We start from the raw sequence: 24,452 nt of genomic DNA on the forward strand, positions 1-24,452 counted from the left end.
AACGTGACTTAATATTGTCACGATTAATTCATTGCTTAGGATCAAGTATATTTATGTCAAACAGATATATTCGTGTAGATATTTATCATTTGCAAATATTCATACGGAATGTTAACATGCATATTTATAAATAACACGAATATATTCTCAAGTGTATATGTTTAAACTAATTATTAAAAAATTAATTATTATAATCGCGCTGTGCAAGAAGACCTATCCTAAACTAATAAATTAAAAAAAAGAATGTTACTACTCACGGGTATAAAAAATACCCGCGGTCACTATGCTCGCAAAAAATTCTACGTAATACAACCCGTCACCCGTGCCGATTCGGACCTTTCATCCTACGACATGATTGGGTGACCGGAGGAACAGAAATGCATGCGACTCACCGTTCGAAGCTAAGAAACAGAGGACGTATCATGGATGCTGCGCCAACCCAGGGAATATCATCAGGGAGACTAACATCAGTGAGGAACCGTTGGAAGAAAGGCCACTGGTGGAAATGGACACTAACTCTACAACCGCATTGAGCGCGGTCACAAATATTCCGTGAAAATGAAGTTGTTTAAGGGCGGGGGGGGTAAAGAAAGGAAACGTCGTTTCGACAATTTTCTTCTTTTTCTTATCGAACGTTTATTTAGAAAATACTGCTATTTTTTTACGCTTAAAAATTATTATTAAGAAATTGGAACAAGTTTGAAAAATATTATTTAGTTCAAAATTGTGAGATATTTTTCGATAGCAAATAAATGCTCATGAATAACGTGAATGCAATGCAATCGTTTGCAAGAATTATATTGTTCGCAATTAGAATATATACTGTGAATTTTCGTTATTAGAATACGAAATATACATTCCAATAATACACTACAGTCGCGTGTTTTAAATAATGGAAAATATTTGCAAGAATTCAAAAGCTCGCCACTAAATATATTTAAAGAATACTGTGCAAACGCGCGCGAAATCTTGTTTCGAGATATTTGAATCTACCTGTTACTAATTTGCAAGTTTATGACGTTATAACTCAATTTGAAACAATAAGATAATTCGTTAAAAATTGGTTTGAAATAAGAGAATGATTTCATACATCGGGATCTTTCAGAAGAAAATCAATGGACTCATGCGACGCACTCCTGTGCACAAAATAACCGCAAGATTCAGTGGAAAGAAAGAATAGATTTTTATATCTCGTTCCAAGTCAGATAAGTATCATTGTACAGAATGGGCTCAGAATGGATTCGACATAGCCAAGACATATCCCACGGTGTTCCACGGTGTCCAACGGTTTTCAACGGTGTCCAACGATGTTCCACGGTGTCCAACGGTGTCTAACGGTGTCCCACGGTGTCCAACGTTGTCCCACGGCGTCCAACGTTGCAGTCCAGTGTAGATAATCCAAAATTCTTTTCGCGGCATTTGGTGATCCACACTGGACCGACGATGTCCCACGTTGCAGTCCGGTGTAGATCATCCAAAATTCTTTTCGCGGCATTTGGTGACCCATACTGGACCGACGATGTCCCACGTTGCAGTCCAGTGTAGATCATCCAAAATTCTTTTCGCGGCATTTGGTGACCCACACTGGACCGACGATGTCCCACGTTGCAGTCCGGTGTAGATCATCCAAAATTCTTTTCGCGGCATTTGGTGACCCACACTGGACCGACGATGTCCCACGTTGCAGTCCAGTGTAGATCATCCAAAATTCTTTTCGCGGCATTTGGTGACCCACACTGGACCGACGATGTCCCACGTTGCAGTCCAGTGTAGATCATCCAAAATTCTTTTCGCGGCATTTGGTGACCCACACTAGACCGACGACGTCCCACGGTGTCCAACGATGTCCCACGGTGCAGTCCAGTGTAGATCATCCAAAATTCTTTTGGCGGCTTTTGGAGACCCAAACTGGACTGGTGCGTAGTTCTTAGCTTGGCATCGTTTTCCAAAGATTAATCAACTGATTAATTTTTGGAAAAGGATGCCAATTACCAGGTCTCACCACGAGGAGGTGACTACGCAAGAGACCCGCCCATGGGTTATGTAACACTACACATTCGATCTCGACATTCAAGTTAATGGCAAGAATGTCGAGTTCTAACTCTACTTGATCATGGGCCTGCGATAGTGTGAAAGAACTGAGCGATCGTGAACCGATAAATCACGAGAACAATCTTTTTTATGTAGCAAGCGAGGGGTTGAAGAGAAAAGAAATTTTTATTTTTCGTTCCAAGATGGATAAGCATCATTGTACAGAATGGAATCGCAACGCACTTAACATCTGTATTAACATTATGAATAACTAAGGTCAAAGTGGCCCACGACGTCCCATGGTGTCCCCGTAGGGAGGTATTAGTCCAGTCTAGATCATCAAAACAGTTATGGATGATCTAGACTAGACTATATTAAAGTAGTTTTTAGCATGATATCGTTGTTCAAATGTTATAAATTAGTGGCTTAAATATTATAAATTAATGCTTCAATTGCTATTAAGTAATGGTTAAAATGTCGTTAATTAATGGTTTGATTGTAATAAATTCATGGTTTGATTGTAATAAATTAATGGTTTAATTGTTATTAATTAATAGGTTAAATGTTATAAATTAATAGTTAGATGTTAAACTAAATGTTTCAAATGTTGTTACTTAATGGTTCAATTGTTGTAAATTAATACCTTATATGTTATAAAATAATAATTTGAATGTTATAAATTAATAGCTTAAATGTTATAAATTAATCGTTTAGACGTTGTAAATTAATGGCTCAAGTGCTATAAATTAATAATTTAAATATTGTAACTTAAGGGCTTAAATGTTATAATTTAATAGTTCGAATGTTAGAAATTAATGGTTTAAATGTATAAAGTAATAGTTTAAATGATGTAAATTAATGGCTTAGACGTTATAAATTAATAGCTTAAATGTTATAAATTAATAGCTTAAATGTTATAAATTAATGGTATAGACGTTATAAATTAATGGCTTAAGTGCTATAAATTATTAGTTTAAATATTGTAAATTAAGAGCTTAAATGTTATGAATTATAGTTTGAATGTTAGAAATTAATGGTTTAAATGTAAAAAGTAATAGTTTAAATGATGTAAATTAATGGCTTAGACGTTATAAATTAATAGCTTAAATGTTATAAATTAATAGCTTAAATGTTGCAAATTAATGGGTTAGACGTTATAAATTAATAGCTTAAATGTTACAAATTAATGGCTTGAATGTTATAAATTAATAGCTTAAATGTTACAAATTAATGGCTTGAATGTTATAAATTAATAGCTTAAATGTTACAAATTAATGGCTTGAATGTTATAAATTAATAGCTTAAATGTTAGAAATTAATGTCTTAAATGTAATAAAATAACAGTTTAAATATTGTAAATTAGTAGCTTGGATGTTGTAAATTAATAGCTTAAATGTTATAAATTAATAGCTTAAATGTATAAAATAACAGTTTAAATGTTGTAAATTTATTGCTTAAATATTATAAATTAATTGCTTAAATGTTATAAATTTATAGCTTAAGTGTTGTAAATTAATGGTTTAGACGTTATAAATTGCTAGTTGCAATGTTGTTGTTTGATATTTTTTTTTTATTTACCTTATATTTAAATTCTTCTTCGATGTTCACTCTCCGGAATTTCAGGCACAAAAGAGCTCGCGCGCGACTTCTGTGTTCCTTATATATCTTGACAAGGTGTCGCGATGTCATTCAAACGGTAACGATTTTTTGACATAGCAAAGAATGGTTTTTCCATTATAACAAAATCAAATTGAACGATTTCTTAATTTTTATCGTAAATTGGCATCTTTAACATTTTAATACGACATTCATTTTTATCATTTTAATAGCTTCTACAAACTAAGACTAAATTCACACCTCCTTGATACTAGTTTTCGACTATCAATTAGTTTCAATAAAAAGGGGAAGAAAGCCTAACAGCGATCGATGACGTTTCTATGAAATTATTTAAGGTATTAAATAATCAGACAGATAAAATTCATATTAAGCGTTATATTATATTATCGATATTCGTTCATTTACTCGTGCTAATTAAAAAATAAAATGTTCTTTTTTCTTGAATAACGCCTACTCACTGTATGCGATATTTAAAATTCTTATTTAATACTTATTTAAAAGTCAGGTTCTTTTTAATTCCTCTCAAGTTAAACGAGTAAATTTACTCGTTATAGCTGTAACATAAAATGCCTCTTCTTTCTTTAATAGCGCTTGCATCGATGTTCGTGATACAGATATTAATTATGTAGCGAATAATATTCTTCGTTAGATCTATCAAAGGATTTATTAGGCTTGAAGAAGTATCAAATTCTATGAAAATTAACTAAATGATTTTATTTGATTAGTATTCGACAATGTCTATATTTAATATTTGGCAACCTTTTTTCATAGTAAATTTTGCTCGGATCAATTATTTTATAATAAATTGCAAATTATGCCACTGTATATTATAAGATATTTGCCTATAGCTCTTTTATTTTTCTAATTCATTGATTTTATTATTAGTCTCGTTGATTTTTCCCGTGAGTATCTGTTGTACGTACATCTCCATTATGCTCAGATTTTTAACATCGTCGGATAACTATCTTTTTCGTAAAATAGTTCGTACAACCGTAAACTCGTACTGTTTTAAAAATCTTTAGGTAATTAATCATTACAAGAGTGAACTTGTCAGGGATTTCGTGGGTGTGAATTTTCGTAGAAAGGTATAAAATAATTCGATCTATTGTAGCTGGTTTTTTTTTAATAAAAATTTATTTCATGCTATTCCTGGCAAATCACATGGCGCGATTAATAACTACGATACACGTTCAGTATGGACTCCAGTATGGAGCTTGCTGCGATTAGGCCATCGAGAAATTAAACGAAAGACGGAGAAAGAGTAACGATCATTTTCGAATCTGGCGAAAGTCTGACGCATCTTTATCTTCATCTCAAATTTACTAGTTTCCATTCTCATTCTAAGGCGAGTATCGCAGAGAGTTTGGAAAAATTATTTCAATAATTTAGCAGTTTATGGTCAATGGTCAAATAAACAACGCACACATATATCTCCTAAATGCATCTTTAGCTATTCTTTAGTCTTCTAGAATCCAAATAAATCAGTTCTTCTATCATCCACAAAATTATATTGCATTACATATTACCTATTATCTATTCTATTCCCACTTCGCAAATAAAGCTCAATTACTTTTCTCTTTCCATTCCTTTCTTACTTGTTTCAAATCTTCTCGCGTCTAACCTACAATAATGTTATTTACATATTTGACACATTCACGCGCTTCTTCTTCTTCTTCTTCTTCCTATCCTTCTTTATTTCACCCTCCTGCTGTTGCTTCTTGTTATTCGTCACAGTCCATTTCCCCTGTGTTGCACCATCACATCCATGCTCGCCGACAATTTATGCTAAGAAAAACAAATCGGTATAACCTATAACCGATATGACAACTATTGGGTTGACAACTAAGTGATTGCGGATTTTGTCATTACCACCAAATAACTTAGTTGCCAACCCAATAGAATTATCCTTAGCGTTATATTTACCTGAATTTACGATCAAAACATATCTTTATGTTATACTTCCAGGTACAAAAATATCTTAAGCAGCTCCGACCGCGTAAAATTCTGCATCCGTGGAACATGCGCTCCTCAGACAGCTGAATCTTGACAAGACAGAGACAAGATGTCGGTCATAAACTACGTAGAGTTCAGATCGACCATTCCGTCCGATAAACTATTCTAGTAGAAATATATTCTAGTACTTTGAAATAAACTTTTCCTGTCTTCCATATAGTTTCAGTATCGTCTTGCCAAATCGTCAGAGGCCAAATTTCCAAAGTTCCTCTCTCATATTGTTTAAGAATATGATATATAATAGCAGGCATAAAAATATCGCATACAAACTTTCGATGGCATTACTTTTCTTCGATGATAACGATAACATATATATAGCCGGCCAAGGACGTCGATCTTTGCAAATATACTAAAACTAAGGCTTAAAACTAACTTTGCAGCTTAAAATTAACATTTAAAAGTCAGGCTTAAAGATAACTAAAGCTAAGACTTTCGACAAAGAATAAGTTCCTCGTTGTCTCTCACCGACCAACCAACAATCGAGTTTACGATAAACTTGATCCAAATCTTAGAACTAAAACCTACTTGACAGTGAAGCAAAAACTAAAGGTCAAATACATTATTACATTACAGCGAAATTTTCCGACTAAAACCATAAACAATTTGGCAAATCGATTCTTCTATTTAATAATCTAATATTTAAAAGAATTGTACAGGAAAGCTTTCAACTTTCCGTTTTACATTAAACGACGCATCTTTGTAGAAAAATCGCTCACAAAATAGACTTAGTCTAGATAAGCTAAGTTAATGGACTTAAACACAGGCTACGTAATATTTTTCATCGAGCAACTGCCCGAGAAATAGAAGCAAGTATAAGAAATTACAGCGCATACCGAATAACAACTCTACAGCTTTTACCGACACACAGACCGGCGCGCACATTTTCACTAGAGTCGCCACGTATCCGCTCTCATTTTGTTCATAAATTTTACATCTACTTCGTATTTGAAAACTGGCCTTAATTTTTGTATTTTTCTCTTTTCTATGTGTACTTATTCGCTTCTCTGCGCGAGTTGGTGTGTGTCGTGTATGTAGTGAAACATGTGTTTTAACCTGTCAGCACGTGGAAGTCTTATGCAGTAACGTATATATATATATATACATGTATATATATATATATATATATACATTTCGATAGTTTTGTAATGGAAGAACGCGAAAGGGCTTAAAAGAAATTTACTTAATTTAAAGTATATCGCAAGTTAAAGGAGGTTTCCGTTTTCTATCAATATGAGTACCATATTGGAAAAGATCGCTTCGATCGAGGCCGAGGTAACCTTTGTTTTATTTTCGTTCGTTTCACAGCGGCGTGCAAAAATTTCCAGCCACAATTAATTTTTAGCTTTATGTTCGAAAAACCATATCTAAAAGTAATATTGGATATAAGGGCGTGATAAGCAAAAGAAAATAGTATACTACACGAAGGTTATATATGAATAATAAATAAATCTTTGTATGCTTAAAATTCTTTAAAACGCTGTTTTCAAAATATAAATTGAACATTTATCTGTTATTTATTTGGAAACGTCTGCAAGTCGCTTTATATTCACACTCTATTAACACATTTATTATAATATATCTTTGTCTGTAGATGGCTCGCACTCAAAAGAATAAGGCTACGTCTGGTCACCTCGGTTTGTTGAAAGCCAAATTAGCCAAATTAAGACGAGAACTTATTACACCGAAAGGTGGTGGAGGTGGTGGGGAGCAAGGTTTTGAAGTAGCTAAAACTGGTGATGCTAGAATAGGTTTTGTTGGTACGTAATAAGAAAGTCTAAATCTAAAATCTGAATGCGTAAAGCATAAAGTTTACAAACAGCCAATGGAGCAATCTTTCATTTCGCTGTGCTTGTTCCACAACGATTATAGGTTTCCCTTCTGTGGGTAAATCTACGCTTTTAAGTACTCTTGCTGGTGTTTATTCCGAAGTTGCAGCGTACGAATTTACAACTCTTACCACTGTTCCTGGTTGTATAAAGTATAAGGGTGCAAAAATACAGGTTCCCAATTAATTACGACTATTTTACCATAGGTATACCTTTATATTATGTATGGTATGAAACGTCAAATGTATCTTCCAGTTACTCGATCTACCAGGTATCATTGAAGGTGCGAAAGATGGTAAAGGACGTGGGAGACAAGTAATTGCAGTTGCAAGAACTTGTAGTTTGATATTTATTGTTCTGGATGTACTGAAACCGCTTGGACATAAAAGATTAATAGAGCACGAATTGGAAGGTTTTGGACTTCGTTTAAATAAACAGCCACCCAACATTACTTTCCGCAAAAAAGATAAAGGTGGCATTAATTTCCAAACCACGGTAATTGAACGGCAGGGAGAGGAGAAACATAGAGAACTACACGTGATACGATACGTTTTAAATTTTGTACGACTTAACTGTCTCTTTGTATACCTTTCGTTGTATTGGACAGAGTCGTGTGTAGTTTTTTGTAAAATGGTTAGATGGTTGTGCGCAAGACTTTGTGCAAGAGAACTTAAGACGGTTGTATTATGTTGTAGTGCACACAGTCGGAACTCGACTTAGAAACAGTGAAAAGCATTCTGTCCGAATATAGAATACACAATGCGGATATTACTTTACGATATGATGCCACATCCGACGATCTAATTGATGTCATCGAGGGAAATCGCGTCTACGTACCGTGTATTTATTTACTCAACAAAATAGGTAATTGCATTCATGCGCGTGCGTGTAAGATCATTTAATCCTACTGTATCCCTTGAATCGTTTTCGGCCAAATTATATTTTTGTATAATATTATTAAAGTTTCTTAAATTTGAGGAAACTATGAAAGAACTGCTGTTAACAGGCGTCAGTTTTCCTTTGAATTTTGTGCTAAAAATTTGTTGTCAATATTAAAAGTTTTTGTTTTGATTGACACTAAAACTGAGATAGATAGATAGATAGATATATACAAAATTCGAGGACTACAGCAGGGTTAAAATGATAGAGCTTGAATTACAGATGAGAATCTTCTTTATTTGATTTTTAGATCAAATTAGCATCGAGGAACTAGATATAATTTATAAAATACCGCATTGCGTTCCTATTTCTGCTCATCACAAGTGGAACTTTGACGACCTCCTTGAAAAAATGTGGGAATACTTACAGTTGGTCAGAATGTAAGTAGTATTCAGGTCGATTGACTTCACTAGTTTTTTCTTTTCCTTTTTTTTTTTTTTTTTTTTTTTTAATAATAAATCGTGCATAATAATCGATACGTTTATTTGATTCTGATATTTAGCTATACCAAACCGAAGGGTCAACTGCCAGATTATAATTCTCCGGTAGTATTAAACAGAGAGAAACGGACGGTTGAAGACTTTTGTAATAAATTGCACCGATCTATCGCAAAAGAGTTTAAGTAGTAAGTATTCGCTCTAATTGTATTACTAATGATTTATTCTTGACTACCAACACATTTTTTATTTGTTTACCTTATTTTTAGTGCCCTTGTGTGGGGTTCGTCTGTCAAACATCAACCACAAAAAGTCGGAAAAGATCACATATTATGTGACGAGGATGTCGTACAGATTGTAAAAAAAGTATAATTTTTATTAAATATTCGGCGTACAGTTACTATTAATTATTATTGAATAGATTTTTATAGACCGCCTTCTGTAATTAAAAGTGTCGTAATTTTGGAGTTTATCTTGTTTTTGTTCGTACAAAATTATGGAATATTTTGGTCAGAATAGTGTAACACGAGATGCGTTAAAGGACATACACAAGGAAAAGATATACATATAGATATATATATATACATATGTATATTGTACGAATAATATTAGAAGTGGCTGAAAATGAAGTTTTAATAAGTGCGTAAATTATTAATAGGTACATAAATCATTTGAGACGGTTTTATTTATTTTATACGAAATGCATACCTAATCCGACCCGCATAAATAAAAAGGAATACACATGTGATCGAATAAGTCACAAAACAACAACAACAACATTGTTATTTATAAAGTTTTCAAAATATATTCTCTTCTCTGTTGGTCCAATAACTTTTCCAAATGTTGACATTTTAATTTGACGTCATCACGTTCTTTGGTCAAATTTTTGATCGTCAACACCTTTTGAGTCATTATCAGTTTAATTCTAAAACGTGAAAACGGGGTGTACTTGATAAAATTGATAAGTACCGAGGTATTAATTTGCATGATTAATTAAGATCGAACCTGCTGTGTAATTGAGTCATCGAAGTGTCTCTATTCGCATTGATACGAGTGATTTCATGATAAAGCGAAGCAATTTTCTCCTCCAATTCTCTTTTTTCTCCTTCGATTTCTTGCCTCGCTAATTTTTTCGAGTTGTCTCTTTCCATACTTAACCGTTTGATTACCTAAAGGGTACCTGTTTCTCATTCGGAACGTTCGATAGCCAATAATTGCTGTACGACGAATTTCCATTTTAGAAAATATCCTACCTCGTTTGCGTTACTCAACTCGGATACGTATTCCTGCAACTTGTTCTCCGCGTGTTGCAACTGAACATCGGTTTTCTCCAGTTTATCCTTCGTCTGCATTAACTTGGTTTTATAAAGCTGTTCGTTATCTATTGCGGTTTGCAAGTCCATTTCGTACTTGTCCCTCAAAGATCTGAAAAACGGCACGTGTGTGTGTGTGTGTGTGTGTGTGTGTGTGTGTAATGGAGGTCGCTTGGGCATCGAACGAGAATCAATCGCAAATTACCTACCTGAGCTTGCAATCAACGTTTCGTTCAAGTGTCGATCTTTCGTTTCGAAAGTCTTTTTCTAATCGTTCGATAGCAAGTTCGATTTGTCGATCCCTCTCCTTGTTACACCCCTCTTTTATCTTACTCTCGACTTGTTCGATTCGTAAGTTCTGTTCTCTCTTGTAATTGACCAACCAAGCTTCCCACTCAGCCTTCAGCGATTCTTCGAGAGTCTTCTTCTCGTTCGAGTGTTGCTGCTTCAGAGTCTCGACCTCACTCTAAAATTTCACGTCGATTCAAAGAAATCGATGGAATCAACAGATATTCGAAGCTTTCGGTTCGACCTTCACCTGATACTGCGAATGGTTTTTTTGCAAACTGGCCTGCATTTCAGCTTCTCGTTTAGCTTGTTCCTTGGTAAAGTTTTCTCTGTCGCGTTGCAACTCTTGGAAAAGTTTCGTTTGTTGCCCTTTAAATTGGCTTTCCTGCTCCTCCAGCTGCTCTTGGTATCTGAACGGCATAAAGATCAATTGCACAGCATTAGTCTAGTGTTTCAGAAGAAATGGTATTGGTAGAAATTTTGAACGATTCTGAGAATGTATACAGAATTTGCGAGATATTTGGTACGAGTATATATTTTGCAGAGATCGCAAAACTATTTAAAAACAGGCAATGGTGCACGACATTGATAAGTCTTAGTTTAGTATTCAATGGGACCATCTTTAACGCTTGTTACATGCTTAAGGTGACTATTCACGCTGTATATTAATTTTTTACCAGCTATAAGTTTACAGCAAATATGTTGCACAACATCTACGTACACATATATATGTACACAGTTTCCCGACTAGGTTCAAATTTTGCCAATACAATCATAGCAGTCGCGTCTCATTAGCGTTGATAAATAAATTTCAATAAATGTTTTTATATAACACGTCGATATAAACATACAAGTTTTCTATACGTGCAAGTGGACGAATTGTTCCGCGGGCCACTGTACGTCTAAAAATGAATTCCACACCTGGTCCACAAAATATTCTTCTCGTTGGCCAACATTCTCTCGTGACTGGCCATCAATTCTAGACGCAGTTGTTCCAGCTGTTGATTAGAATGGCGTATTATACGCAATTCGGTGTCCTGTAGTTCTTTCATATGTATATTTCTTAGCTTTTGAATTTCCTCGGCGTGTTGCTCCGTCATATTACGTAACTCGGGTTCCAAACCTTTCACAGTCATTTCCTTAAAATCGACGAATCAAAATTATAAATCGTTGAAGACTTTGATAAGCTTCGTAGCGATGCGTCGTACAAGTAAACCAGATAGTTAGAACCTTGATCTTTGTCGTTCTGGCCTCTATCCATCTCTCCCGTTTAATCTTCTCAGCCGCGGCAAAATGCTCTTTCGCTCGTTGCAACTCTACCGTATGCCTCTCTGTTGCAGCCTTCAAATCCCGTTGCATTTTTATTTCGATCTCTTTCACTCTCTGCGCCAACGAATTGCATTTCTCGGTCAAATCGGTTTTCTCCGAGATTAGCTGCTCGATAAACTTTTGATGTCTCTTAACTATCCCCTTGTATTTCTCGTCCTGTTGCTGCAGTTTGGAGGCGCTGCTCTTCCTCTGACTTTCCAACTTGTCGCAAGCCAACCTCCTTTCCGTCTTTAATTGTTCTTTCAAGAGCGATATGGTAGCGTTCTTTTCTTCGAGTTGCAGCTGTGCCGTAGCTAAATCCTTTTTAAACGCATGGTGGCTATCGCTAGGGGCTGGAACAATGCTAAGAACAGGAAGAGTTTCCAAGTGTCGATTTACAAGCGAGTATAGCACTATAGGACTATATGACTATAACCGCTACCTACCTATCATAGTTCACGACAGTTTTGTTAGGCAGTGGCTGCAAGTTACCAAATATTTCCCCAAATATGGTGGTGGCGTCTACCTCTGGTATGATTATCTTGGTATCATCCAAAGAACCTGTCAAATGTATACCTATATTTATAGAAACACAAGGAAACAACGCGAAAAGCTCTTAATACCGATGAAACACATTATTATCAGCTACCCTCTTCGAGTTTGGCCAAGAAAGACATTAGGTCGTCGTACACAGTTCCATTTGCTATATATTTCTCTTCGGACTCGTCTTTCTCTGGTTTCAGCTGCAATTAGAAAGTTTGATCGACCGGATCGAGCCAAACGGATAGAAAGTTGATCGCATTGTTTCTCAAACCTGTAACTGATCGATTTCTGGAATCGTCACGGCAATGTCTTTCTCGAGATCACTGATCATACTGCAAAGCTGCTCGAACGAGCATGCAGTCGATTCGACGAAGTTTTGATTGCAGTCTGCATTCCCCATTTTCTCCATGATGACATCGGGATCATCGTTGATTTCTCTTCTCTCGTACATGATATTCTCCTCTGTGAGTTTCTTTTGTCTGGACTCGACATATTTCGATGGGAGACACTTGTTCACGGGTGGTTTCCCGTGGATCCTTGGATGGTCGATGTTAATCATAAAATACGGAACAAGGATTTGCCATTGTTATGAAAGTTCGAGCAGGATCGTATTCACTGACCAAGAGTTTTTCACCCCTTGTTTATAGGTGCGTTTGCGGTTGTCAAGACAATGTCAAGGTAACGCGATCAAAAAACTTCACGTCTTTTGCTTCGGATAGAATAATTAGTGGAAGACTAAAACGAAATTCCGTTTGATCGCAAATTTTATCAACTGGCTCACGAAAATATTTCGATACTTACCTTACCTTACCTTAACGTAGAAATGTTTCAAGTACATATCGTATTCGCGTTATATAAAACATTTTGAAATTTCATCAGCAGTGCAACGGGACACGACTATCGTTATTACATTGGTTAAATTTGACACCAATCTCAAAATGTGTATAGAAATTATAAAATATTTATCGTGTCTAAACGTATGTTTGTGAAAAATTAGTATACGGCATGAACAGCAGCCATCTTAAGCGTATAATAAGCTAAATAAGTTAAATATGATCTCACTGAATACCGTTTATTAAACCGACGTTTATTAAAATATAATTCACTGTTTGAATAGTTTTGCGGTATCTGTGAAACATGTATTCTTCCACTAAATATCTTGAAATTTCTACGTATACTTTCCGATTTGTTTCAAACTTTACCAATACAGTCGAACCCTGATAACACGAACGTCTGTAACTCGAAAACCCCTATAAGGCTATATAATTTTGTTTACTGCAGAAGAGTCCGACTCTAAAAGTCGAAATATAATTTACTTTAACTCGAATTTTTTGTCACGTGTACAGATGCATTATTTTACCTTGAATGTAACTCGAATTTAAATCGAATGTAGGACAGTCAGATCTCTGCAACTCCAAGTGTACCTATAGCTATCCTGTGTGTGAGTCTAAGTATATGAGAAATCAATCGTTCCACATTGTCTCCTTTCTTTTAATTATTACACGATTGTTTCAAACAACGTAAGACGACGTCAAGCCGTCTATCCCTATTTCTTCGCTCTTTCTCGCACCACGTGCACGGTGACCACGGTGAATGTAATTGTGCCTTCGTACAAAGCTCCCGCGTCTCGAATTTCCTTCTACCCGGAAATTTTGATAAATCGAAACCTCTAAAATTCGAAGATTTTAACTCTTTCTTCCTCGAGGTTCCATCACTGTTACAGGTTACCGAGGTTCGACTCGACACTATAATCACGATTTCGTATAACGTACGCAATATATTCACGAAAGATGTCTGCAAACGTTCGAATATTTGCATGAGCCGTGTATATTTATCTTTAGCTAATACGCGACAGTAAGAATATTTGAACGATAAAGATAAATAAATAAATGGTGGATGAAAGTAGGGATGGATAACAGAAAAATGATTCGTTGCAGCGATCGCGATTGCCGCGCGTATCACCTTGCCGCTAATGGTCCGCTAATGGTCCGCTAATGGTCGTCGTGAATACTACGTATGCTTTATCTTTTACATATTTGTGTTTAGGTTCTTTAGCATTATTTGTTTTATTTCCATCACTTTGTATCATTTTTTAATACCTTTGTGTTTTCAATTTTAATCCGTGAAAACAATGCAATGCGCGTCGTGTCCATGCTGTATTTTGTTTAAGAATATATCGACGGGGCAGAGGGTAATGCAGAGCTCGTACGTTACCGCGCTGGTGATTGCTAAAGGGTTGCTAGAGTGCAGGCAGCACCGTTTGGGGCGACCTGGCGAAGTGGGAATAGATCGTAGGGAACACGAGGAGATAGTGGTCGTCAGTCGTGGGGCGAGGTTGCTGCGGGTGAACTCGTGGTGAGAAAGAGAGCCGAGGGTGAGGGCGAGGGCGAGGGCGAGGGCGAGGGTGAGGGCGAGGGCGAGGGTGTCTGTACGTACACCGAGAGAGAATCGATCTAAAACTAGGAGTCGCCGCAGTAACCGCTGGGAGGAAGCCACTGTTACAATTTGCCCCCATATGCGCTAGTGAAATCTTAGATCGGGTAATTGTACGGCGAGAGAGCAGCCAGAATGAGGTGTTCCCGCGAGGTGGTCGCTCACGTTCGGCCCGCACGTTGATTCGAACTCACGCGATACGCCACGCCGATACCGAGCTGATACAGTGCGGAAATCCACCAAACGATTCACTCCGAACTGAGGTTCTACACCGAAAAGAGAATAACAGACAAAGAGAGAGACAGGGTGGGAGGGAGGGGGGAGAGAGAGAGAGTGAGAGAGAGGAAGAGGGAGAGAAATTGACACTGATAGAAAGAGAGGAAAAGGCACGAGGAGCGCGCCACAGACAGATAGATCGACTGCGAGAAGCGAGAGAAAGAGGAAGAAGTGGAAAAAGAGGAAGAGATAGATAGAGATAGATAGATAGAGAGAGAGAGAGAGAGAGAGGGAGAAAGAGAGAGAGAGAGGACAGGGAAGGATAAAGACAGACAGACAGACAGATAACGAGAGGGTGGAAGTGAAAGATAGATAGAGAGAGGAAGAGAGAGAGAGTAAGAGCGAAATCAAGAGTGTGAGAGACGGAGAGGGACGAAGAGAGAAAGAGAAACGGTGTCGCATCGCAAGGTGTTTCGGTATACGGTGCACGAGACGGAGAAACGTTCGCGAGAAGATCGCGAGAGGTTCGGATCGAAGGAAAAACAAGCAAGCAGGCAGGCAGAGAGGCGAAAGACCAAGAGGAGAAAGGGCAAGAAACGCGCGGATCCAAGAAAAATCTAGAGAAACGGGCCGAGAAAGGGAAAGAGGGAGAGAGAGAGAAGTAGCGGGAGCACGAGAGAGAGAGAAAGGGAGAAAGAGAGAGAGAGAGAGAGAGAGCGCAAGCAAGGGTGGGCGGACAGTAGTGCACGAGAGCATCCCGTCGCCACGATAATGCGACGTGCAGCTTCTTTGCTCGTTCCTTCTGAATAAGTGCTTGCTGGGACGGTCCCTTACCTGCAGGGATATGACGTAATGGCAAGAGAGGTACGCATTTCTATTACATTCTCATATTTTCATTACCGATCGTTTTTGTAGAACCGCGAGCTCGTTGCATCCACCGCCTGTCCTCTCCTTCTCATCTCTTCATCTCCGTAGCCCCAAATTTTTATCCCGAATTTTTCTCCACGATCCTACAAGACGGTCTCGTTCTACTTTTTATTATCGTCCTAATGTACGCACCTTCCTCGCGAGTGTACCAACCATGTCGAAATGCTTGTCAACCAGTTACGCATTCGCGTCACGGACTCACGCGTACGCACGCATAGATTATGATAACCGTACAATTTTGGTAAACGAAAATGTCGCATACCTTCCGCTACTGGTGCATTCGTCTAGGTCTAGATTATCTAGTGCTCGTTCACGTTCGTCCGCTTCCTATGTCTTTCGATCGTCGTTCTTATCCGTGAAACACTATCCTGTATTTCTCTCTCTCTCCCTCTCTCTCTCTCTCTCTCTGTTTCTCTCTTTTTCTTTCTGTCTCTCTCTTCCTCTTTCCCTCCCTCTCTCACTCTCTCTCTCTCTCCCTCTCTCTCTGTCTGTCTCTCTCTCTCTCTCTCTCTCGCTCTCTCTGTGCCTCTCTCCCTTTCTCTCCCGAGATTCAGACTGATCTGACTGCGTACGCTGGTCAGCGCAGCTGCCCTTTTAGGTTATGCTTTCTTTCCGTCCGCGAAATCCCTTAGGATCGGCGTGGCCTCGATTGCGGTGTGTAACGGTTCGGAGCGTTTAAGCGATTGTTTACCAAGATCGTGCCCCGGAGGAAACTGCATCGAGTGTAATTCTATTGCTGGACGAGAGCAACACGCCGAACGAGGGAGAGTGCGGCTGGCCCTGGTTACCGAGATTCTCTGCGTTTCTTGCACCTCCTAACAGTGTTTTTACCACTGCTTCGTTTCATCCTCTTTGCATTTTCCTTACTTCTCTAGCTTTCGATCTTTCTTTCTTCTGCCTTTCTCTTTCCCCTCTTCCCATTTCTCCCTTTCTTTTCTTCTCTTTTTTCTTCTTTCTGACGGTTTATCCGAGAATGATTGAATCAGGTCAGTGTTTTCGACCATAAGTTGCGCCTGCGTCTGCGCCTTGTTCACTTTGCGCCTCCCTGTTGAAAACTAGGGACAACCCAAACATAATATTCCTCTTTGGCTCGCATTATTCTAATATCGTTTGCGAGTCCCTGTAGCCCGATCCAGAGACCCCTTAACCCCGATAATCGAGTAATCGCTACCCTCTCGCGTTCTCGAACTCTATGCTCTGCGTTCGATCGTGCAGCCACACTCCTAAGGTGTTTAAGAAAAAAAAGTACGTTTGTTTTACTTTGTGATAAGCCATCGAATTCCTAGATGTAGGGCCCGCTTTGTAGGCCAGTGATGTTCCGAACAATCGCAGGAAAATTTTGGCACGAAGCAAGAATTTTCGCTTCTTTATTTCGTTCCACTTCTAAATTCGCGCTACGATCTGGAAGGATACAAACTGTTATGCCGTTCGTTTTTTCTTGAGACAGTCCGATACCGGCGCGATAAATTTTGCTCCAATTTGCAGGATAACGGACTTGGGCGACTGTTTTTTCTTTGGCCCTGTTTTGTTTCTATGTCCACGTTTCTCCTACTTTTGTCCAACAGCGCTGGCTGGTGTCGTTTATCCTCGAGTACACCAGACCGACTAAAATTTCGAAAACTCTTCCCTGTGGGCACTCTCGTAGTGACGCGTTGTGTACGCATTCTAAATAAATTCTCAAGGAGAACGTTAAATTTTTTCCCGTGATTCTCTCGCTCGTCGTTTCTCGCCCAAGAGTGAAAGACGAGAAGAACAGGAACGAAGACGTGAAAAAAAATAAAAAAAAAAAAGAAGAAGAGAAAAATATGTAGCGCGAGCTGTTGCAAGGATATATAGATATTCGATAATAATTTCCCAGGCGAGGCGCGCGAAAGGCTTTGTTTATAGTCTGTTCTACTTAGTTACCGCATATAAAACACATAGGGTAAATTACTTTCCCGTTGACCCGGTGCCTGACACTCCACTTAACATCTAGGCGATAAGCATTTTCCACGGCGGCTCGCACGCGGTTTTACAGTTTCTTTACACGCAATTACATCTCGTTTAAAGCGATTCCCTCTCATTGATAGACCTACTATTTTCCAATACGTGCAGGACTCAACTAGCCTGCTTCTCTCTCTCCGGCCTGTTTTCGATACTAACTCAACGAATTGCTCGGGCATTGACCGACACTGGAACGCGCCAATTACCCAAACTGACTTTCTTCCGTGGACCTCCTTTTACCAAACTCTATCCTTAGCGCCCGTCTGCGAATCCTTTGTCGTGTCCTTTACCTTTACCTTGTCTTCTCGATCGCGTTTGTAAAATGAAACTGGTAGGTTTCTCGCGCAATCGCGTGACTTGAACGCAAACTGCATCGGTTAATTTCTGTGCAGGAGTTACGGAGCAAGAGACCTTTTAAGATATGGGACAGCTGGCGTAACGTAAGAAAGGGACTGTGTGTTAGCAATTTCGAGGAACTGATACACCAGGGTAAGAAGCGAGCGTGCCCTCTGAAACCGCTAGCGAAAGTAACGACTCGCTGGTGCTCGCTGTGGAAAGTATACATAATGTATCTCGACGATTCTACCTTTGCTCCGAACCGGAGCCGCCTTTGCTTCGATGCTCGATTTCTCGCGATAAGCGCTGCTCTGATACACGACAATTTATATACATAACGTGATTTCTTTCTTTTCACGACACACAAGATATTGGATTACTGGTCGCAAGGTATCGCTTTTTTTATGCAGAACATTTATTCGAATCGAAGCGAATCGAATCGAATCGAATCGAATCGTCGCCGCCCGTTGTCGGACAAAGAGAGAGAGAGAGAGAGAGGGAGAGAGAGAGAGAGGGAGAGTGAGAGAGGGAGAGAGAGAGAGAGAAAAGAAAAGATAAGATAACGGATAACACGATCACGAAGCGTTTCGTACGAGATCTCGAAGAAAGAACCGTAGGCGAGGAAGATCGTGAATATTCTTTTCACCGAGAGAGGCATCTACCATCGAATCGAATCGAATCGTATGGAATTAACCCGCAGATTCGATTCGAACATCGTGAGAAACTCCTCTCTCGAACAGCGGATAAACATTACTTTGTTCGTTCGCTATTTCGCCTCGGTCTACCCTTCTTTCTGTTCATTCCTTCCTAGTTCGTAGTTCGAATCGACACTACAACGTAACGCTGTCGATCGATCATGTTCCAGGCCGACTAATCGCTGTTTCATTCTTTCTCTCTTCTCTTTCAGGTAAGGAGAAATTGGGCGTGCCTCAGAACGAGAATGTCTCCGTAGTTCTGGAGTCGGATGGAACGCAGGTCGAGGACGGCGAATATTTTAAAACCCTAGCGAATAATACGATCCTGTTGTTGTTACGGCATGGTGAACGCTGGTGTCCAACTGGAGTCGACATCATACGCGCCGGTACCTATTCGAAGAATAACCATTATCTGCCGTGCATAAGTATCAAGGATACCTGCTGGTCGAAACATTGATATTTTTATCGTATTTTCAACCATATGGTAGAAGAATGCGCTTCTCTATCTGTTAATTCTTCTCACTTCTTCCTATAACTGCGATCCTAAGTGAAACTTCCGTTAAATCGAAACTGAAACATGCGATACATTCCGCATTCATCGCTGATAAATAGCTGACGCTTGATCAAATCCATAGAAGCTTATAAAATGTAGTTGGAAACACATATTCTGTTTGTCCTAAAATTTCAACGTAGATGCGATTAAAGCCGCTTAACTCGGGTGTTCCCCGTAGATACAATTTTCATCCACTCTCGATTATTGCTTCTTTATATATATCAGTTGTTACTAATTACTAAATACCAACTACTGCTTTCATCAATTTCTGTTAACCGTATATGGTTGCCGCGGACAAGACGATAGGCGAAAATACGTTTTGCGATATATCGAAAGCGTTCAAAATACCTATGCACAGTAGCGTTGTCTTGACGGAAAAGAGAGGGAGAACCGAGGAAACGTGTGCTGATAGGATTAACCTATAAATTAGAGCATAGACCGCGAATAGCCGTAAGAGTACAAAATGGAAAGATTCCGTGAAAAGTAGACAAACAGGATGATCGAAGCGACTCGTCGAAAGCCAAGAGAAGACACGCCGTATTAATAAGATATTCCATTATCTACGCTGCATTCTCTCTCCTCTTACTTGCTCGCATTGAACGCGATCAGCCTTTACCACCGTTTTTATCTCTCTTCTCACGCGGTCGGTAAACAGGTTGCAAATAACGAATATAATAACGATATAATAGACCCGAATTGGTTTTACAGAGAAGCAGAAAAAGAGCGGCGGGAGGGGGGGGGGGGGGAGAGAGAGAGAGAAGTATAGCTTGTCCCGATCGCAAAGTGACGTGTCTTCTTCCAACAAATTGATCGTCGATCGATCGTAGGGTAAAGATCTAAGCCGCGCTTTGCATCAGGCAGCTATAGTTGAAATCGCCAGATCGTCCAATCAAAAATAGACGAATGAGCTACTTGTGATTGAACGGCCATATGTAGATTCAAAGTCGTATCAACGTGGTTGACACGGTGTTTGCACAGTGGAATTTGAATAGAAATGATATTGCTTAATGCAAACGATGTTTAAGCACAATGTCGATCAAGTTGAAGGTTGTAGTCGTGAGAAGAAGAAATATTCGTCCATTTTTTACGCGGTTGCGACCTGATCGCTTCGAGCGTAGCTGCTTAATGTATGCAACCGACAGCTTAAATCTCGTTTACATCAGGTAACGTTTTGTCCACCGACTAGATCCGCTCTGAATTGTTTGTAAATTCGCCGCGTAAACACATTGACAACCAAGTTGAAGCGACTTGCGGTCGTTCGTCGGGAAGAAGCCCATTCGTCGTTCATATTTTTGGTCGAATGATCTGGTAGTTACTTGATGTACATGTGGCTCGAAGCTTCGCCAAATTCGAAGAATCTAAGGTCGTCGGATGAAAAGTTGCCTGATGCAGTTAAGAGGTTTTAAAAAACGAAACATTTGTAAAACCATGTAACGTAATGACGGTGGCAACGTCAGCGTCGACGACAGCGTCGACGTCAGCGTTGTATGTCGCGGTCGGATCACAGGAAAGTGAGTTTCGCGATTATAATAGCGGGGCCAAGCAGGAGGACGAGCAGGAGCGAGCCCTCCGTGAATAAAAGACGGAGTATCGATTCATAAGTACGATAAGACAAAAGTACAGATTCGTTGAAGAGGGCGATCAGATAACGATTTGTTCGGTGAACAACGTGGATGGTGTACACGGCACGGCGCCCACGCTGGCTACCGCGTATCCGGCAACGAGCCGGAAAAAGATCGATACGCGTTCATCGTAATGTACTTAGGCGAGGCAAGACATACATGACATGTACCTTGTTGCGTATCGCTGGTTGGCTGTATCGGTATATACATATGTAGCCAACGGTGGAAATAGGATAGGTAGAGCGCCGCGTACGGGTCTAACACGCTCTCACGTCCCGCGTGTCTATTGATTTCAGCGATTTCGGCAATTCCGAAAATAGTCTGCGAAACGATCCACGCCCTGGAGCTACACGATGAGACGCCGTCGTGGAAGATCATGGACAATAAGGGACGAGTCACGGTGGTGCTGCACTGGGATCAGCGTTCATCGACGTCGTCGCAGGCGCAGCAACAGCAGAAAGGTCAAGATGTGCAGGCCTCCAAGTATTCGCCGACTAAGAAAACCGACCTGAGCGGTAGTCAACGGCCGCCCTTGGTCATCCAGACCAGCCTGGACAAGCTCAACTATGCAGGGAAGCTGGGTCACCTGACGGCAGAAGTTGGTCCTAGCCGCTATACCAGCCCCCATATCACTGTGATAAATCATGACGACATGGTACGAGATCGTGACTATTTTTTTTATCTCGAGCTCTCTTTGCACTCTGTAGAACCGATTCACGCGAGGTTTCCGGGTAACGAGTCGATTTCGATGGCGCAGGAGACACCGAGCGCCAATGTCACGTTCCATGGAGATCCAGGACGCTGTTAAGCTGCACGATTCGAGCCCGGAAGCCTCGAACGCGTCGAGTCGCGGTCGTGTCTACCGACGTCGATACACACACAGTAGTAGCCTCGAGAAATCCTCGAATCTTCGATCTATTCAAACGATTAAAACCGCCGTGGTAACGACAGCAGCAGCAGCAGCAGCCGCAGCTGCAGCCGCAGCCTCAGCCGCAGCCTCACGGGATCCCAGGCCGTCTGGTGAAGCAGGGTACCAACTCGTTCGACAGCACCACCATCCATATCCACACGCCGGAATGCTCGAACCATATTCATCAGCCGGTAGCGAGGAACGGGAGCCCTGTCAACGGAGCGGACGGCGGTGCCAGCGGAGAATGCGACTTCCATTGCTGTGCCCTGCACGAGGAGGGCCGTAGAATCGCGGTGCACAAGTCGGTGGCTACATCGCCGATTCAGGATGCCCAGCATCAGCAGTATCAGCAACAGCATCATCATCCGCATCCGCAGCAGCAACAACAACAAACGCAGACTCAAACGCCCTCGCCTCAGCCACCTTCTTCTCTGTCGGACGGGACAAGACGAGCGGGCCTGAGCAAAGGTCACGTGAGATTCTGCGACACCGCGGACGAGGAGTCGAGCTCCCGACTTGCCGGCAACTCGGCTGCCAGCTTTCATCTTCATCATCATCACAATCATCATCAGGAGCACGACAGCTCCGAATCCGAGACCGAGAACACGATCATGGAGGACGAGATCGTGACCTCGGAGAAATTTTTGCTGCTCATCGATCAGCTCACCGTAGACCAGAAGCACTTAAGCATCAAGGACATCGGTATCATCCTCGAACGGCTCAGCTCGAAGATCCTCGATGTCGAGCGGCTCGACCGCGAGAGCGAGAGCGAGGAGTGTTACAACTGGACGATTAAGGCTATTATTAGGGGAGACGTGTTGCGCGAGCTCGGAGTTATTTACAATGGAAATTATTACGCGATCTCGGAGCATCCTGGATATAAGGAGGAATCCGAGGAGAATAACGAGGATAACGAGGAGGAGGAAGAGGATAGACTTTAATATGATGCTGTTTTACTAGATAGATAGATAGATAGATAGGTAGGTAGGTAGATAAATAGATAGATAGATAGGTAGATAGATAGATAGATAGATAGATAGATAGATAGATAGATAGATCGATAGATAGATAGATAGATTATACACCTATTAATGGTTATTATTAATATAGTACGTATCGAGCTGCAGGGAGGGGGAAACGTTTAAAAGGGCGAAGAACGCGAATGAAAAACACGGGAAATAGAGAAAGGTTTAATCGGCGGAGGGTCGAACGCACGAACATTCTCAGATTTTTTGATAGAAAATCGGGGGTGGGTGGGAAGGCCGGGGATGACGGTAAACGAGCGGCAAAACGTGATTTTTTTCAAAATGTTTTCATAATAAAACGAAGGTCGCGTTATAATAAAAAAAAAAAAATCGTACGATACCTTGTAAACTTAGTTCTAAAAACGGTTGTTGAAATATGTACTTATTAAATAGTATATATACTTGTAGGAAACATTTTTGGGATTACGGACGTTGATTCCGTAACCGTCCACAACACTGCCCTATCTAAAAAATAAAAAAAAGCAAAAAAAATTGAGAGCTAGAGAAAGGAAAGGAGGGAAATAAGAGGGGAACGAAACAAGATAGAGGCTCGATCTGTTTGTGGCTGTCTGTCGAACTGTTCTGCGTTGTTTTTCGTCCCGCTCGATCTACGACGACGAACCGACGGAAACTAGAATCGAACTCTCGATTGAACGTCGCGAACACACAAATACGTAGAGAGCAAAGGAGAGGCACAGAGATAGACAGATAGATAGATAGATATAGATGAGAGAGACAGAGAGTAGAACGACTACACACGATGATCACGAACGGCCAAAAATTCGTTTCTGATCTAGCGTGGAAAATGCGCCGTGTTATTGAAAAGAAGAATGTAGATGCAGCAGAAAAAGGCACAAGAAAGAGAGAGAAAGATCGAAAAGAAAGAGGATATGTACACCTCGATTTATTCGTTGTTTGTCACCGACGTAAATTCTCCTAAGATTCACGGGCAAAATCGTGCTTCGCGTAGCAAAAGTCCCTTGCAGTCGGAATCGGACATTCCACTTTGTCAAAGGATTCTCGTACCCCTTCGATGGTCAGAGCGCGAGCCGTTTCAATCGAAAGTCACGCTACAGATAGCCTCGAGAGTTTCGTTCGAAGCAGGTCGTTTGAAATGAAAATTTTGTTCCTTGTCAGTTTGTAAGAAACGAATTAAATCAACTGCCCGGCTCTCGCTATGTATAACACACAGTGCACGTACTACCACATGCGACGCGTTGTTTCATTCACGTACGTTACACACCATACATTATACATGCACATACACATAGAGACATATGAAGTACAGTCGTCTAACACACAGGGAAACACAGAGGACACAGCACGCGATGCGGTATATAGGGAATATGGAAGACCTCATTCAGGATTTACGTTAGCGATTACGCTACGATAAGTGATACCGATACATAAGAGAATTAGTCGCGCCACGGACAAGTT

General features: G+C 40.1%; 3 protein-coding genes and 1 long non-coding RNA gene across 10 annotated transcripts; 2 read left to right on the top strand and 2 right to left on the bottom strand.

Annotated features, from left to right (window-relative positions):
• Nucleotides 1-5,076: 5,076 nt before the first annotated feature.
• On the bottom strand, nucleotides 5,077-6,684 carry LOC117237665. Its single transcript, XR_004494046.1, has 3 exons — nucleotides 6,495-6,684; nucleotides 5,572-5,690; nucleotides 5,077-5,433 (listed from the first exon to the last, which is right to left on the bottom strand). It is a non-coding gene; the product is annotated as an uncharacterized LOC117237665 (long non-coding RNA).
• An 88-nt stretch (nucleotides 6,685-6,772) lies between these two features.
• LOC117237664 (GTP-binding protein 128up) lies at nucleotides 6,773-9,492 on the top strand. Its single transcript, XM_033501867.1, has 8 exons — nucleotides 6,773-6,933; nucleotides 7,253-7,418; nucleotides 7,531-7,661; nucleotides 7,743-7,982; nucleotides 8,183-8,351; nucleotides 8,677-8,806; nucleotides 8,929-9,051; nucleotides 9,133-9,492. Exons 1-8 carry the CDS (start codon nucleotides 6,892-6,894, stop codon nucleotides 9,233-9,235), a joined length of 1,104 nt encoding a protein of 367 aa, XP_033357758.1. The 5' UTR covers nucleotides 6,773-6,891; the 3' UTR covers nucleotides 9,236-9,492.
• LOC117237662 (centrosomal protein of 131 kDa) lies at nucleotides 9,440-15,275 on the bottom strand. 4 transcript variants are annotated; one of them, XM_033501859.1, is made up of 11 exons: nucleotides 14,752-15,275; nucleotides 12,587-13,050; nucleotides 12,422-12,515; nucleotides 12,219-12,333; nucleotides 11,695-12,136; nucleotides 11,386-11,603; nucleotides 10,715-10,874; nucleotides 10,386-10,642; nucleotides 10,117-10,288; nucleotides 9,869-10,032; nucleotides 9,440-9,788 (listed from the first exon to the last, which is right to left on the bottom strand). In XM_033501859.1, exons 2-11 carry the CDS (start codon nucleotides 12,872-12,874, stop codon nucleotides 9,650-9,652), a joined length of 2,049 nt encoding a protein of 682 aa, XP_033357750.1. In that variant the 5' UTR covers nucleotides 12,875-13,050; nucleotides 14,752-15,275; the 3' UTR covers nucleotides 9,440-9,649. The 4 variants fall into 4 exon arrangements, with proteins under 4 accessions (XP_033357750.1, XP_033357749.1, XP_033357751.1 ...); XM_033501858.1 differs by lacking the exon at nucleotides 14,752-15,275 and adding an exon at nucleotides 14,530-14,655; XM_033501860.1 differs by lacking the exon at nucleotides 14,752-15,275 and having other exon boundaries at nucleotides 12,396-12,515; nucleotides 12,587-12,605.
• A 361-nt stretch (nucleotides 15,276-15,636) lies between these two features.
• Nucleotides 15,637-23,497, top strand: LOC117237663 (basic-leucine zipper transcription factor A). 4 transcript variants are annotated; one of them, XM_033501862.1, is made up of 5 exons: nucleotides 15,637-15,828; nucleotides 18,267-18,363; nucleotides 19,118-19,291; nucleotides 21,377-21,735; nucleotides 22,026-23,497. In XM_033501862.1, the coding sequence occupies exons 1-5, from the start codon at nucleotides 15,817-15,819 to the stop codon at nucleotides 22,929-22,931; spliced, it is 1,548 nt and encodes a 515-aa protein (XP_033357753.1). In that variant the 5' UTR covers nucleotides 15,637-15,816; the 3' UTR covers nucleotides 22,932-23,497. The 4 variants fall into 4 exon arrangements, with proteins under 4 accessions (XP_033357753.1, XP_033357755.1, XP_033357757.1 ...); XM_033501864.1 differs by having other exon boundaries at nucleotides 22,029-23,497; XM_033501866.1 differs by having other exon boundaries at nucleotides 22,032-23,497.
• Nucleotides 23,498-24,452: the final 955 nt, after the last annotated feature.

Source organism: Bombus vosnesenskii, unplaced genomic scaffold (genome assembly GCF_011952255.1).
Source record: "Bombus vosnesenskii isolate JDL3184/JDL3185 unplaced genomic scaffold, Bvos_JDL3184-5_v1.1 scf7180000013395, whole genome shotgun sequence".
Classification (NCBI taxonomy): Eukaryota; Metazoa; Arthropoda; class Insecta; order Hymenoptera; family Apidae; genus Bombus; species Bombus vosnesenskii.

What these genes read in the sequence shown, in the direction of transcription:
- LOC117237664 (XM_033501867.1), top strand. Translation starts at nt 6,892, where the DNA reads ATGAGTACCATATTGGAAAAGATCGCTTCGATCGAGGCCGAG. An exon ending in TGCTAGAATAGGTTTTGTTG is followed by an intron (nt 7,419 to 7,530) that starts GTACGTAATAAG and finishes CAACGATTATAG; the next exon opens with GTTTCCCTTCTGTGGGTAAA. An exon ending in GCATTAATTTCCAAACCACG is followed by an intron (nt 7,983 to 8,182) that starts GTAATTGAACGG and finishes ATTATGTTGTAG; the next exon opens with TGCACACAGTCGGAACTCGA.
- LOC117237662 (XM_033501859.1), bottom strand. Translation starts at nt 12,874, where the DNA reads ATGATTAACATCGACCATCCAAGGATCCACGGGAAACCACCCGTGAAC. An exon ending in CTTGGCCAAACTCGAAGAGG is followed by an intron (nt 12,334 to 12,421) that starts GTAGCTGATAAT and finishes TACATTTGACAG; the next exon opens with GTTCTTTGGATGATACCAAG. An exon ending in AAAACCATTCGCAGTATCAG is followed by an intron (nt 10,643 to 10,714) that starts GTGAAGGTCGAA and finishes GTGAAATTTTAG; the next exon opens with AGTGAGGTCGAGACTCTGAA.
- LOC117237663 (XM_033501862.1), top strand. An exon ending in CGAGGAACTGATACACCAGG is followed by an intron (nt 18,364 to 19,117) that starts GTAAGAAGCGAG and finishes CTTCTCTTTCAG; the next exon opens with GTAAGGAGAAATTGGGCGTG. An exon ending in AGTCGACATCATACGCGCCG is followed by an intron (nt 19,292 to 21,376) that starts GTACCTATTCGA and finishes TATTGATTTCAG; the next exon opens with CGATTTCGGCAATTCCGAAA.